This window comes from Panthera onca, chromosome C1, assembly GCF_046562875.1.
Source record: "Panthera onca isolate mPanOnc1 chromosome C1, mPanOnc1 haplotype 2, whole genome shotgun sequence".
Lineage (NCBI taxonomy): Eukaryota > Metazoa > Chordata > Mammalia > Carnivora > Felidae > Panthera > Panthera onca.
In genome coordinates, this window is record NC_138346.1 from 194,370,992 (window position 1) to 194,386,196 (window position 15,205).

At 36.0% G+C, this 15,205-nt stretch overlaps 1 protein-coding gene across 6 annotated transcripts in view; it reads left to right on the plus strand.

Moving 5' to 3' along the window:
• KIAA0319L (KIAA0319 like) overlaps positions 1–15,205 on the plus strand; it is a 95,967-nt gene that overhangs the window by 41,934 nt on the left and 38,828 nt on the right. For all 6 annotated transcript variants that reach the window (XM_060622174.3, XM_060622173.3, XM_060622177.3 and 3 more), the window contains exon 4: positions 14,440–14,686. In XM_060622174.3, the coding sequence (XP_060478157.1) occupies positions 14,440–14,686 (247 nt within the window). The remainder of the gene's footprint in view (positions 1–14,439; positions 14,687–15,205) is intronic.

A 15,205-nucleotide genomic window follows, 5' to 3' on the forward strand; every position in this document is an offset into this window, starting at 1 on the left:
CCCACAAAAAAGGTAATGAACATATCCATTACGCCCCAAAGTTTCCTCCTGTCCCTTTATAATCTGTCCTTCCTTCTCCCTCCCTTACCCCAGGGCAACCACTGATCTGCTTTAGGTTATTATAGATTTTCCAGAATTTTTATATAAATGGAATCATACATTATGTACGCTTTTTAACGACTTTATTGAGGATGCCATAAAACTCACTCCTTGTAAGCATACAGTTTTGTGATTTTATTAAGCATAGACTTGCGCATTATCACCACCATCCAGTTTAACATTTCTGTCACCCCAAAAACTTCCCTTGTGCCATCCCCACTCCCACTCTCAGCCCCAGGCATCCACTAATCACTATAAATTTGCCTTGTCTGGACTTTTCGTATAAATGAGCCATGCAATATGTAGTCTTTTGAGTCTGGCTTCTTTCACTTAGCATCATGTTTTGATGTTCATCCTTGTTGTAGTATGTGTCACATCCTACATAGTGTGTAGTTGGTTCCCTTTAATTGCTAAATAGTGTTCCACTGTATGGATACATCATTTGTTTATCTGTTCACCTGTTGATGGACATTTGAATTGTTTCTAGATTTTTGGGTGCAGATAAGGCTGTTAGGAAATTTGTGTAAAAGTCTTTGTATGGGGATATACTTTAATTTCTCTTGGATAAATACCTGGGAGTGGAATAGCTGCATCATATCGTAGGTATATATTTAATATTATAAGAAACCGCCAAACTTTTTCCAAGCAGTTGTACCATTTTACATTCCCATTTGTAATGTATGAAAGTTCTAGGTGTTCCACCTTCTCACTAAACTTTGTATGGTTTTAGACATTGTAATAGGTGTGTTAATAGTATCTCATTGTGGTTTTTCTTTGCATTTTCTTCATGACTGATGATGTTGAACATCTTTTCATGTACTTATTTGCCATTTATATATTTTTTGGTAAAGTGTTTATAGTTTTCCCCATTTTAAAAATTGGGTTGTCCTCTTACATACATATTCTGCATACATGTCGTTTATTAGAAATTTGATTTGTAAATATTCTCTCAATCTGTGGCTTGTATTTTCATTCTCTTAGCAGTGTTTTTTGAAGAGCAGATATTAATTTTGATGATGTCTAGTTTATCAGTTTTTTAAATTTATGGATCATGTTTTTGGTATTGTGTTTTAGAAAGATTTTCTCCTAACTTCAGAAAGTTTTATAGTTTTAAGTTTTTAAGTTCAGGTCTAGAATGTTTTTGTGCATGGTAGGAGCTGTGGATGGAAGGGTTTTGTTCTGTTTTGTTTTTTGGCATATGAATATCCAGTTGTGGTAGCACCATATTTTTTGCATCCTTTCTCCATTGAATTGCTTTTCACTTTATTGAAAATTAGTTAACTATATACTTATGAATCTATTTCTGGACTCTTTTTGGTTCCATCATTTTATTTGTTTATATTGGTACATTGTCTATATCAACACCACCCTGTCTTTTTTTTAAGTAAGTTCTTTGCCCAATGTGGGGCTTGAATTCATGACCCTGAGATCAAGAGTCGCCTGCTCTACCGACTGAACCAGCCAGGCACTTCAACACCACACTGTGTTGATAATGATAGCTTTGTAGTAAGTCTTTTATTCAGATTATGTAAATCTTACAGCTCTGTTCTTTGTTATCAGAAATTTTTTGGCTAGGGGAAGCCTGGGTGGCTCGGTTGAGCGTCGGACTTTGGCTCAGGTCATGATTTCAGGGTTCATGGGTTTGAGCCCCACGTTGGGCTAAGCTGATGGCATGGAGCCTGCTTTGGATTTTCTGTCTCCCTCTCTCTGCTCCTCCCCCCACTCACATGCTCTCTTTCTCTCTCTCTCCCTCAAAAATAAATAAACATATAAAAAATTTAGGAAAGAAATTTTTGGCTATTCTAGGTCCATTATGTTTCCATATAAATTTTAGAATCATTTTGTCAAAAAAATCATCTTGTCAATTTATTTTTAAAAAGCCTTCTGGTATTTTTATTGGGACTATGTTAGGGCTATAGATCAATTTGGAGAGAATTGATAGCCTAATAATAATAGTGATCTAGTGATCCATGAACACAGTATATCTTTCTTTTTATTTACATCATCGTTAATTTCTCTCAGCAATGTGTTGTTTTCAGGGTACAGATCTTGCACATATTTTGTCACTTATTTCTAAGTATTTTATACTTTTGGTGCTATTATAATTGGCATTTAAAAAAATTCAGTTTCTAAAATGCTCCCTGAAAGAAACTATAAAAAAAATTCAGTTTCTGTTTGTTGCTAGTGTGTAGAAATATAATTACTTTTTGTAGATTGATCTTGTATCCTGAAACCTTGCTAAGCTCACTTAATCATACCAGTAACTTTTTTGTAGATTCCATTGGATTTTCTCTATTTATAATCATGTTGTCTGTGAATAAAGACCATTTTACTTCTTTTCTGATGTGTATGCCTGTTACTTCTTTTTCTTGCCTTATTGCACTGCCTAGAACCTTTACTACAATGTTGAATAAAAGTGGTGAAAGTGTTGATGTGAATTTGTATCAGGAATAAATGCTGGGTTTTGTCAAATGCTTTTTTTTTTACATGTATTGATATGATCATATGGGTTTTTGTTTTCAGTGTGTTAACATGGTGAATACCTTGATTGATTTTGAGTATTAAATTACCCTGTGTTGCTGAGATAAAACCTACTTAGTCATAATATATTATCCTTTCTGTATATTGTTATATTTGATTTACTAAAATTTCGTTATGAATTTTGAATTTGTATTCACGGGGGATATTAGCCTGTGATTTTTAACATCAAAGAAATACTGGCCTTATAAAATGAGCTGAAAGTTTTAACTCTTTTCGTTTCTTGGAAAAGTTTGTGTAGAATCGGTACTATTTATTCCTTAAATGTTCAGTATAATTCCCCAGTGAAGCTATCTTGACCTGGAGTTCTTTGCAGGAAAATCTTAAACTATAAATTCATCTATATAATAGATACATAGCAATTTAGGTTATCTATAATAGTTCTTCATGAGTGAACTTGGGCAGATTGTGTCTTTCAGTTAATTTGTGCATTTTGTCCCAATAGTCAAACTTATTGGCATAAAGTTGCTCATAATATTCCCTTATTGCCCTTCTAATACCTGTAGAACCTGTAGTGAATATATTGGTAATTTTGTGTTCCCTTCCCCTTTCTCCCCCCCTCTCCCCACATCAGACTGACTAGATTTTCTTAATGAATCTTTGGTTTTATTCATTTTTCTCTATTGCTTTCTATTTTATTGATTTCTGCTCTAATCTATTATTTCATTTTTTCTTCATAATTTGGATTTCATTTGCTCTTTTTCTTTTTTTTTTTTTAATTTTTTTTTTTTAACGTTTATTTATTTTTGAGACAGAGAGAGAGTGAGCATGAACGGGGGAGGGTCAGAGAGAGAGGGAGACACAGAATCTGAAACAGGCTCCAGGCTCTGAGCTGTCAGCACAGAGCCCGACGCGGGGCTCGAATTCATGGACTGCGAGATCATTACCTGAGCCGAAGTCGGCCGCTTAACCGACTGAGCCACCCAGGCGCCCCTCATTTGCTCTTTTTCTAGTTTCTTAAGATATAATCTCAATCGTTAATTCAGATTTTTTTCTAACATAGGCATTTTTAGTGCTATAAATTTCCCTCTAAGTACTGCTTTAGCTGAATCCTACAAATTTTGATATTTTGTTTTTACAGTTTCATTCAGTTCAGAATACTTTTAAATTTCCTTTTTGACTATTTCTTTGACCCTTGGGTTATTTAGAAGTATGTAATGTGGTATCCAAATATTGGGGGGGAGGGTCTTCCAGATATTGTTGTCTTATTGATTGGTAATTTAATGTAATTTTAATGCATTGCTGTCTGTGAATGTTGTATGACTTAAATCCTTTTAAATGCATTGAGACCTGTTTTATGGTTCAGAAAATGGTCTGTCTTGGTAAATGTTCATTGTGCATTTGAAAAGAATATGTATCCTACTATTATTGTTGGGTGAGTGTTCTATAAATGTCAAATAGGTCAAATTGGTTACTGTTGTTCAGATCTTCTATATCCTTACTTATTTTCTGTTAGTTTCTATCAGTTATTTAGAAAGGTGATGAAATATCACACTATATTTGTGGATATATCTGTTTCTCCTCACTGTTAGATTAGCTTTTGCTTCATGTACTTTGAAAATTTTATTAGCTGTGTAAATGTTTAGGATTGTTACATACTCTTGGTGAATTGGCCCTTTTATCATTATAGAATTATCTTCTTTATCTTTGATAATATTCTTTGCTCTGAAATCTGTTTTGTCTGATATTGATTTATCCAGTCAGGTTTTCTTTTGGTTAGTATTAGCATAATGTATCTTTTTCCATGTTTTTACCTTTAACTTACTTGTGTTTTTATATTTAAAATGTATTTTTTATAGGCTACATATAGCTGGATATTGCTTTTTTTCCAGTCTGAGAATCTCTGGTGATTAACTGAGATATGTAGACTATTTAATGTGACTACTGATGTGATTGGAGTCAAATCTACCACCTAGTATTTATTTAGTGTTTGTCCCACGTGTTTTTTGTTCATTTTATCCCTATTTTTATGCTCTCCCTTGAATTAACTATTTTTTATTCCATTTTACCTACTTTTCTTGATTTATTAGTGGTGATAGGCAGAACAGGAGGCCAATGTCCAACTCTCAGGAACCTGTGACTATGTTATGTTACATAGCAAAGAGGAAGTAGGGTTGCAGATGGAATTAATGTTATTAAACAGCTGACCTTAAAATAGGGAGATTATCTTGCATTTTTTGGTAGGCCCAATTTATACACAAGAGTCCTTAAAAGTGGAAGAGGATAATATAACTATAGAAGAAAGACATAGAGAGATGTAACATTGCTTGCTTTGAAAATGGAGAGAGGGGACCATGAGCTAAAGAAAGTAGATGGCTTCTAGAAAATGGGAAAAGCAAGGAAACAGATTCTCTCCTAAAGCCTCCAAAAAGGAATAAAGCCCTGTGAACACCTTAATCTTACCCCACTGAGATCTGTGCTGGATTATTATCCTGCAGAACTGTAAGATAATAAATTTTTATGGTTTAGGCTGCTAATATAATTTTTTACAGCAGCAATAAAAAGATTAATAGTTATAATAGTTATGTAGTTTTACTGGTTGCTATCGAGTTTATAGTTCACATCATTAGCTTATCAAGAACTACATTCAAATGATACTTTACTAGTTCATATATAGTGTAAGGGCCTTACGACACTTCTATTTTGTGTTTCCATCCTTTGCTCTATTGTTGTCATACATTTTACTTCCACATGTTATAAACCATAACATCTATTACTACTATTTTTGTTTTAAACAGCCAGTTACCTTTTAAAGAGATTTGAATAACAAGAAGAAATATATAACCAATTAGTTACTATTTTCAGTGCTCTTCATTATTTTACGTAGATCTAGGTTTCCATTTGGTATCATCTTTCTTTGTCTTGAAGGATTTTCTTTATCATCTCTTGTGGTGTAGGTTTGTAGTGATGAATTCTTTCAGCTTTTGTATATCTGAAAAGTCTTTATTTCACCTTCATCTTTGAAAAATAAGATGTTTAAGTAAATCTAAGTTGGCAGGGATGTTTTGTTTTTGTTTTTTTGCTTATAGTACCTTTTTTATTAAAAAAAATTTTTTTTAATGTTTATTTTTATTTTTGAGAGAGACAGAGTGTCAGCAGGGGTGGGACAGAGAGAGAGGGAGACACAGAATCTGAAGCAGGCTCTGGCACGGCTGGAGCTGTCAGCACAGAGCCTGATGCGGGGCTTGAACTCACAAACCATGAGATCATGACCTGAGGCAAAATTGGATGCTTAACTGACTAAGCCACCCAGGTACCCTATAATACCTTTTTTTAAAAAAAAATGTTTATTTATTTTGAGAGAGAAAGAGCAGGGCAGGGCCAGAGAGAGAGAGAGAACCCTAAGCAGGCTCTGCCATGTCAGCGCAGAGCCCGACATGGAGCTTGATCCTGCGAACCATGAGATCATGACCTGAGACAAAATTGAGAGTTGAACACCTAACCGACCGAGCCACCCAGGTGCCCTGCTTATGGTACTTTAAAGATACTGTGGCAATATCTTCTAGCTTGTGTTATTTCATTGAAAAGTCAGCTATAATTTTTATGTATTTTTTTCCTTTATACATAACGTGTCTTTTCTCTGGCTGCTTTTAAGATTTTATCACTGTTTTAAGTAATTCCATTGTTATTCCTTGGTGTCGTTTTCTTTCTGTTTCTTATCCTTGGAGCATAAACTCAAATTTATATTCACATATGGGTTTATAGTTTTCATCAGATTTGGACATTATTGACTATTATTTTTTCAAATATTTTACTGTCCCCCCTTCCTTTGAGAACTCCAAAGTGTTTTTGGTCACTTGAATTTGTTTTACAAGTTGGCTGCTACTTGTTCATTTCTTTTCTTTTGTTCATTTCTTTTCAGTCTTTTCTCTGCATGTTTCATTTCAAATCATTTCTGTTAGTATGTCTTTAAGTTTACTTATCTTTTCTTCTGCATTGTCTACTGTGCCATTTAATCTTTGCAATGTATTTTATGTATGTGTCTGTACATAAGCCAGGATAACAATACCTTAATCACAGCAGTGGCTCACACAAACACAAAATTCTCCACAGTGTATTTTTCATCTTACACATTATAATCTTCATCTCTAGGAGCTTGATTTGGATCTTTTAAAAAATATATCTTACTGGGGCTCCTGGGTGGCTTAGTTGGTTAAGCATCTGACTCTGGCTCAGGTCATGATCTCATAGTTTGTGAGTTTGAGCCCCACATCGGGCTCTCTGCTGACAGCACAGAGCCTGCTTTGAATCCTCTGTCCCCCTCTTCTTGTGCCTCTCCCCTACTCACTCTCTTTCTCTCTGTCTCTAAAATAAATAAACATTAAAAAAACTAAAAAAAAAAATCTTCCATGTCGCTACTTAATATATGAAGTCATGCACTTTTTCCTATAACTTCTTGAATATATGGAATATAATAATTATTATTTTAATACCTTTGTCTACCAGTTCTGTTCTGTTATTTCTGGGTCAGTTTTAATTAATTGATATTTTTCCTCATTACAGGAGCATTGTTATTCCCAAGTATTCTATTTTTAAGCCTCGTTTCCTTTCCTTACTTGTTCTTCTTGGGCAAGCTTATGTATTCCCATGGCTTCAGTTGCTATCTTTGGGATCTTGATTCCAACTCTGGGTCGCTTTGAATTTCCCAGCTGTACCTCAGGTTTAGTATGTCTAAAACATAACTTGCCTGTTATTTTCTTAAAGTTGCTCCTTTGTAGTCTATCTTAGTTTTTGATACCACTATAGTTAGTCCCTCCACTCAAGCTAGAAACATGGGATTCATCTTAGATTCTTTCCCCCAAGCCCCTGATGCATTTCAACTTCACAAGTATTAGATTCTTAATATTTTAAAATTCATCCCACAGGAGGAATTTCCAGTAATGGTGGCAGTGTAAAGTGGTCTCCTGAATCCTCCCACAGATAATAATTATAAAATACATAAAAAAAAAATGTATTTAAGGAAATTGGAAAGGATCCCAAAGCAGACAGAAGCTAAAGGAGAGCTTATTCTTGAAAAAACAGCAACTGGAAGTGATAAGAATTGTGAGTTTGCAGCTTTTTAAAATTTTTGCCTGAAGGCATTAGCTAACCCCCACAGCAGAGGAGAGTGGCAGTGGAAAACTTTAGTTTTATTTCCTTATGGTGGCAAAGAACAGATTTCAGGATAGAAAAATTCCCTGAAAATTTATGGGGAAAATAAGAAAAGCACAGAAGATGGTGAAATCCATAACCTGACAATAAACTCTACTAAAATCCCTGGCTGAACCTCTAAACTACACCTACATAGGAAGATTCCAGAGGGCATGGTAATAAAGCAGGCAGAGATCAGAGAGGCAGAGTTGTGTCTTTGAAAGACAGAATGTAATGCAAAGTGAGTTCTGTGAGTTTAACTGAGTGCATTCCTCAACGATATATAGCTCAGGTGGCAGAAATCTGAAATCTTACTGACTTAGGGAGTCCAAGTACGGAGTCTAAGGCTGAAAAAATTTACGGAATAATCTCATGAAGTTAAGAAACACAGAGTAGGCCCCAATTCTGGGTACAATCTATGGCAAAATTATTTTGTTTATCACCAGATTAAATGAGAACACCTGCAGGGGACCAGGCTGAAAAAGCAGCTGCGGGAATTACACAAAGATATCAGTTGCTGCATATTGCAGAGGAAGCAAAGTCTACAGTTCTAATTCCAGATAAGTTACTTGCCTACTAGAAAAAAAAATACTGTAAATAATCCCAATGAAAATACAGTAGAATCCAGAGTCACTGCATTTATTAGATGTCCAGTATTCAAACAGAAACTGTTAGACATGCAAAGACACAGGAGAAAGTGACCCACACTCAGGAGGTAGAAGCAGTCAATGGAAACAGACTCCAGTTTGATTCAGATATTGGAGTTAGTAGTCAAAGACTTCAAAGTATGTTCAGAAAACTAAAGGAAGTTGAAGGAAAATGGTTTTAGTGAGTGAACAGTTAAAGAATTTCAAAAGAAATGTAAATGATTTTAAAAATGGGAAAATAGAGATTAGAGAACTTCCACTTATGGCATCGTGAGAGGGTCCCTAATTTTCTCATTGAAAAAATACGTATAAAACTGAACAGAATTGTCAAAAATATTTCAGGCTACTAAAAATATAATAGAGGCAGAAGCAAATTGAGAAGCATTTCAGCCGGTAATGCTTTGAGCAAGTACAGTGGGTGTCTGTAGTCTTCTTCCTGGGGCTTCCCCCATCAGTGTCTACCTCCATCACTCCAGCTCAGGTGACAAGAAATGTAGTTTTACGTGTGTGGTTGGACATGAAAACTAGCCACTTTTCTAGAGGTTCGACATGGCTTGGGGCAAAGGGTGAAAACTCAGCTTTGACAACTGAACGTGGCAAACTTAGCTGGGAATGAATGGAGAGAATCCACAGCTTTGCTAGCCTGAGATTGCAGTGCCTGCTGGGATGAGTGGTGGGCCTGCCAGAAACTTAATGGGAAGATCTTAAAAATAGGAGAGCCATAGAAGGGCTAAGATAAGCTCTCCACATATCCCTGGTCAACTGAGAAACCCAAAGACTTGAGAATTGGCTGCAACTTTCAGTGCATTCCCCAAGGAACACACAGATGGATTGGCAGAGGGTGAAGGTTTATGGGCTAAATGTGTTTGAGTAACCTCTGCCCAAATCATTGACTGACTGCTAAACTGTGCAGATACAGGAGCGACACCTAGGAAGCCAGGCTAAAATAAAAATAAGAACAAAAAGCAAAACAAAACTGAGCAAAGGTATCACTTGCAACATTCTGTGGAGGGAGTCTGATCCTTCAGTTTAAGCACACAGAAGTTACTAAAAATAATCAACAGCCCATCAGAAAAATAAAATAGAATCCCGAATTGCTGCAGTATATGATCTAAAATTTCCAGTTTCCAACCAGGTGTTATGAGACATGTAAAAAAAGAATCAGGAAAGTATGACCCACATTTAGGGAAAGAAAAGTAATCAGTAGAAGTGAATTGTGAGAGGACTCAGCTGTCAGATTTAGCAAGACTTCAGTGCTGTTAAAAACATGCTTAAAAAGTTAAAGGAACCCGTGTTCAAAGATACAAAGGAAAACAAGATGAACATTGCCCAGCAAATAGTGGCTCTAGCCACTTTTACTCAGCATTGTACTGGAGGTCCTAGCTAATGTAATAATGCAAGAAAAAGAAATTAAAGGAATACAGATTGGAGATAAAGAAGGAAAACTGCCTTTATTCACAGATGATAGAATCATGTACCCCCCAAATTCCAAGGAATCTACACAAAAACTACTGGAACTATTTAAGGGAATTTAGAACGGCTTCAGGATATAAGACCAGTATACAAAAATCAATTGTGTTTATATATTAGTGATGAATACTTGGAAATTGAAGTTTTTAAAAATGTATAGCATCCAGGGTGCCTGGATGGCTTGGTTGGTTAAGCATCTGACTCTTGATTTCATCTCAGGCCATGATCTCACGGTTCGTGAGATAGAGCCTCGTGTTGGGCTCTGGGCTGCCAGTGTGGAGCCTGCTTGGGATTCTCTTCTTCTCTCTCTGCCCCTCTTCCACTTGCGTGCGTGCTCTGTCTCTCTCTAAATAAATAAACATTAAGAAAAATAAAAATAAAAAATGTATGGCATACAAAAACATAAAATACTTAAGGATGGATTTAACAAAACATGTGCAAGAGCTACATACCAAAAACTGTAAGACATCACTGAAAGTGAAGAACTAAATAAGTGGAGAAATAATACCGCATTGTAAGAGTGTTCCCTTCAAAATAATGTCCTCCTGGGACCTCAGTATTTGCCCTTATTTGGGAATAGGATATTTGTAGATGTAGTTAGTTAAGGATCTTAGGTTAAAATCATTCTTTATTTATTTAGGGTGGACTCTAAATCCAATGCCTGGTGTCTTTTCATGAGGAAGCAAAGGTAGATTTGGACCCAGAGAGACACAAGGAAGACAGTCATATGAAGATGAAGATAGCGATTGAAGTTATGTTGCCACAAGCCAAGAAATGCTAAGAGCCTCTGGGAGTTGGAAGAGGCAAAGAAGGTCTCCCCAAAGGCCTTCAGTAGGATTGTGGCCCTGCAAATGTCTTGATTTCAAACTTTTGGCTTCTAGAACTGTGAGAGAATAAGTTTCTGTTGTTTTAGGCCACTAAGTTTGTGGTAATTTGTTATGGCAGCCCTAGAAAACTGGTACAATCATGTTCATGGACTGGGACTTAGAATGTCAAAACGACCTTGAAAATAAACAACAGAGTTGGAAGATTTAAACTCTGTAGCTTTAAGACTTACTGTAAAGCTGCAGTCATCAAAGCAGTAGTATTAGTGTAAAGATAGACTAAATTAGTGAAACAGAATAACATCTAGAAATAGACCCACGCAAATATGGTTAGTTGATGTGCCAAGGCAAGTCCATGGGGAGAGGATAATCTTTTCAATAAATAGATGCTGGAACAATTGGATAGTGATATGAAAAAACATGAACATTGACCCTTACCTCCTACTGTACAGAAAAATTATCTCATATGGATCATAGACCTAAATGTAAGAGCTCAAATTATAAAACTTATAGAAGAAAACACAGGAGAACCCTTTTGTGATCTTGTCATTAAATAAATAAATAAACTCATATCACTAAAAGCATGAACCATAAAAGAAAAAAAAAATGATAAATTAGAATAAAAAATTATAGACTTTTGCTATTTAAAAGACACCAGTAACAAAAATGAAAAGGCAAGCTACAGACTGGGAAACCATATTTGCAAATTAAATACCCAACAAAGCTCTTATTCTAGAATACATAAAGAGCTGTTGAACTTAATCAGAAAACTAATAATAAAGCAAAGGATTTGAACAGATAGTCCATCAAAGAATTTATACAATCCAATACAGTGTTGGGACAAAAATGTCCAATAAGTGCATGAAAAGATACTTATTAATCATTAGGAAAATGCATATTAAAACAACAATAAGATGCCATTACACACCTCCATAATGTCTAAACTTAAAAAGACTTAAAAAGACAAAAAAAAACAATTTCTGTCAAGGTTGTAGAACAACTGGAATTCTCATACCAGTGGTGGGACTATATAATGATACAACTTTGGAAAATAGTTTGGTAGTTTTTTTAAAGTTAAAGGCATATCTCCCTTATGACCAGGCATTCTACTTGCAGATATTTACACAAGAGAAATGAAAGAATATATGGTTCATACAAAGACTTATAGAGGAATATTTATAGCAAGTCAATTTGTAATAGGCAAAAACTGGAACCAGCTCATATGTCCATCTATTGGTGAATGAATAAACAAATTGTGGTATATTAATATATGTGTTGCTCAGCAATCATAAAGGAAAAGGTACTGATATAGACAGCAATGTGGACAGATAGCAAAATAATTTCGCTGGGTGAAAGAAGCTGACAAAAAGAGTACATAGAATGTGATTCTGTTTATATAAAATACTAGAAGATGCAAACTAATCTGTAGTGATAGAAGCAGAGCAGTGGTTGCTTGGGGCTGGGAGTTGGGACAAGGGATTGCAAAGGAGCATGAGGAATCTTTGGAAGTGATGGATATGCTCATTATCTTGATTGTGGTGATGGTTTCAAAGTATGCATATAGTAAAATTTGTCAAATTGTACACTTTAAATATGCTCAGTTTATTGTATGTCAGTTATGTCTTAATAAAGTAAAAAAAAAGTGGACAAAGATTTGAATTTCACTAAAGAAAACATATGACTGGCCAGTAAACACATAAAAAAATATTCAGCCTCATTAGTCATCAAAAAAATGCAAATTAAATCACAGTGAGATACTACTAGAATGATGAAAAATAAAAAGACCAAGAATACCAAGTGTGGTGAAGTTGTGGAGCACCTGGAACTCTCATACATTGCTGGTAGAAATGCAAAATGGTGTAGCCACTTTAGATAACAGTTCATAAACTTAAATATACACTTATATGTAACCCGCAATAAAGACTTCTGAGTATTTACCCCAAATTAACTAAAACACATGTTAACAGAAACTTTGGTATTCAAACATTTATAGCAGATTTATTTATAAGAGCTGAGAACTGAAAACCGCTTCAATCTCTGTCAATAGATGAACAGAAACTTTGGTATTCAAACATTTATAGCAGATTTATTTATAAGAGCTGAGAATTGAAAACCGCTTCAATCTCTATCAATAGATGAATGGGTAAATGAATTTTGGTATATCTCTAGAATGGTGTATTACTCAGTAATAAAAAGGAAGGAATTACTGATATACACAATAACATGGATGAATCTTTAAAATATGTTGAGTGAGGGGCGCCTGGGTGGCTCAGTCAGTTGAGTGTCCGACTTCGGCTCAGGTCATGATCTCGCAGTTGGTGGGTTCGAGCTCCGCGTCGGGCTCTGTGCTGACAGCTTGGAGCCTGGAGCCTGCTTCGGGTTCTGTGTGTCCCTCTCTCTGCTCCTCCCCTGCTCATGCTCTGTCTCTCTCTCCTTCAAAAATAAATAAAAACATCAAAAAAAATTTTTTTAAATATGTTGAGTGAAAGAGGCCAGAAACAAAAATAGTACGTGACCAAAAATAGATTCATTTTATATGGAATATAAGAAAGCCCAAACTAACTAATGGAGACAGAAAACAAATCAGTGGTTGCGTAAGCCTGAGGGTGGAGGCAGGAATTTACTGCAAAGGGAATGAGCCAACTTCTGGGGCTGACAGAAATGGTTTCTCTCTTGATTGTGGTTACCTGGGTATATACCCTTGTCAAAACTCATAGTCCTATACACTTTAAAAGCATGCAGTTTACTTTCTGTAAAATACACTTCAATTCAGTTGATTAAAAAAAATCCATACCACCAGTTTTGTGTAGCCGCTCATCATTTCTCATTTGGATGAATGCAGTACCTTCCTAAGTGGTATTTCTGCTGTTGTCTTAGTTCTTCAAACCCTTACATGATGCAGCAACCTGAATGATCCATTTAAGACAAAAACCTGACCTTGTCACTTCCCTGTCTACAACACTGTAATTGCTCAACACTACCTGGCACCTTAAAATAGCATGTGTCTTCTTTGGTCTGGCTCTTGACAGTCTTTCCAGCTCATCCTCCATTACTTCCTGCCTCTCACTTTGCTTATGACTCTCAGCTCCCGACACAAGCCATGCTAATCTCATTTCCTGTACTTATATTCTCTTTCCCCTCAGCTTTTTTCTAGTAAAAAACTGTTTACCTTTTTAAACTCAGCTTAGGACTGTCCTCTAGAAAAAGCCTTTATTTATTTATTGAAACTGTCCTTCACATGCTCCCTCTTCAAGAGAGGAGATAAGTACTCTTCAGACCATGCTTTTTGGGCTCAGTGTAACCTTTATAGGTGTATTTATCATTTTGGCTTGTTAGGTTTTTTGTTCTCTCCCACTAGACCGTGCACTTGTTGAGCACAGCTATTCTGTCTTATTTATATTTTGGATCCACAGCCCCTGTTCCATAAGTGCTTAAGAAGTATTTGTAGAAAGATTTAATGTAAATGTTGAGAATAGAAGGTAAAAGAGTATGCATAGAATGGTTATGACTATTTTGTTTTAAGCAAACCTCTTTGCATAGTAAAAAAGACTGGGAAGACTGACAACAACATCTGAACACCAGTTTGGGTGGCGAGATTAGTTTCTTTAATATTTTTTGACAGTTTTGCATTTTTCATAAAAACATTTAACATGTAATTATTTTATGAGACATAACCTAAAAACTGGCTGTATAACTTTTGCCTATTCAAGCGAATGTTTGCATTTCTTTAGGTCCACAAGGCCGTTGTAATTTCCAGTCCCTTAACCACAGTCCTGACTGCGGAGACTCCTGGTTGGTCAAAGAATGTGTCAGTCCAGCCTGAGACATCAGAGGATCCTGGTGCTACGCCTAGCACTCAGCACACAAAAAGCCCTGGGAGAATCCAGATTGTTACCCCTCTGCCAGTGGCTCCCTCCTACAGTTATGCTACCCCTACCCCCCAGGCCTCTTTCCAGAGCACCTCAGCACCATACCCAGGTGAGGCCCTTTGCTTCTGTCCTTGGAGATAAGATATGAAAAGTAGAGCGTTTGATCACAGTGTCCCCTTTACTGCAAGAAAAGGAGGGAGGCATGACTTTTAAGTGCTGTGGATTAGGGGGAAAAAATAATAATCCTGTCGTTGTATCTGTAATCATAGGACTTGGGGCTCTCCATCCTTTTTCTCAGCAGGCCCCAGCCTATGAGAATTTATGAGGCTCTTTTGCCCAGAGCCAGATTCCACTGTGTTGGGGACTAAAAGGCCCAAGATTCAATTAAGTAACGTTCAAGGAACCAAACAAACAGAAGCCAGTGGGAAGACAGTTGTATCTACGTACCTATTTGCCTTCTGAATGTCTGATTGTACGTCAGTTCTTTGTCTCTCTGATTTCAGCAGCATCTTTATTTTTAAGCAACCCATAGGAAGGAAATTTATAAGCAGTGTTGCCTTAACAAGTCTGTGCTTCATGAGTGCTGTTCTAAGGTATTAGGAGGAAGTGGTTAATCAAGGAAACAAAT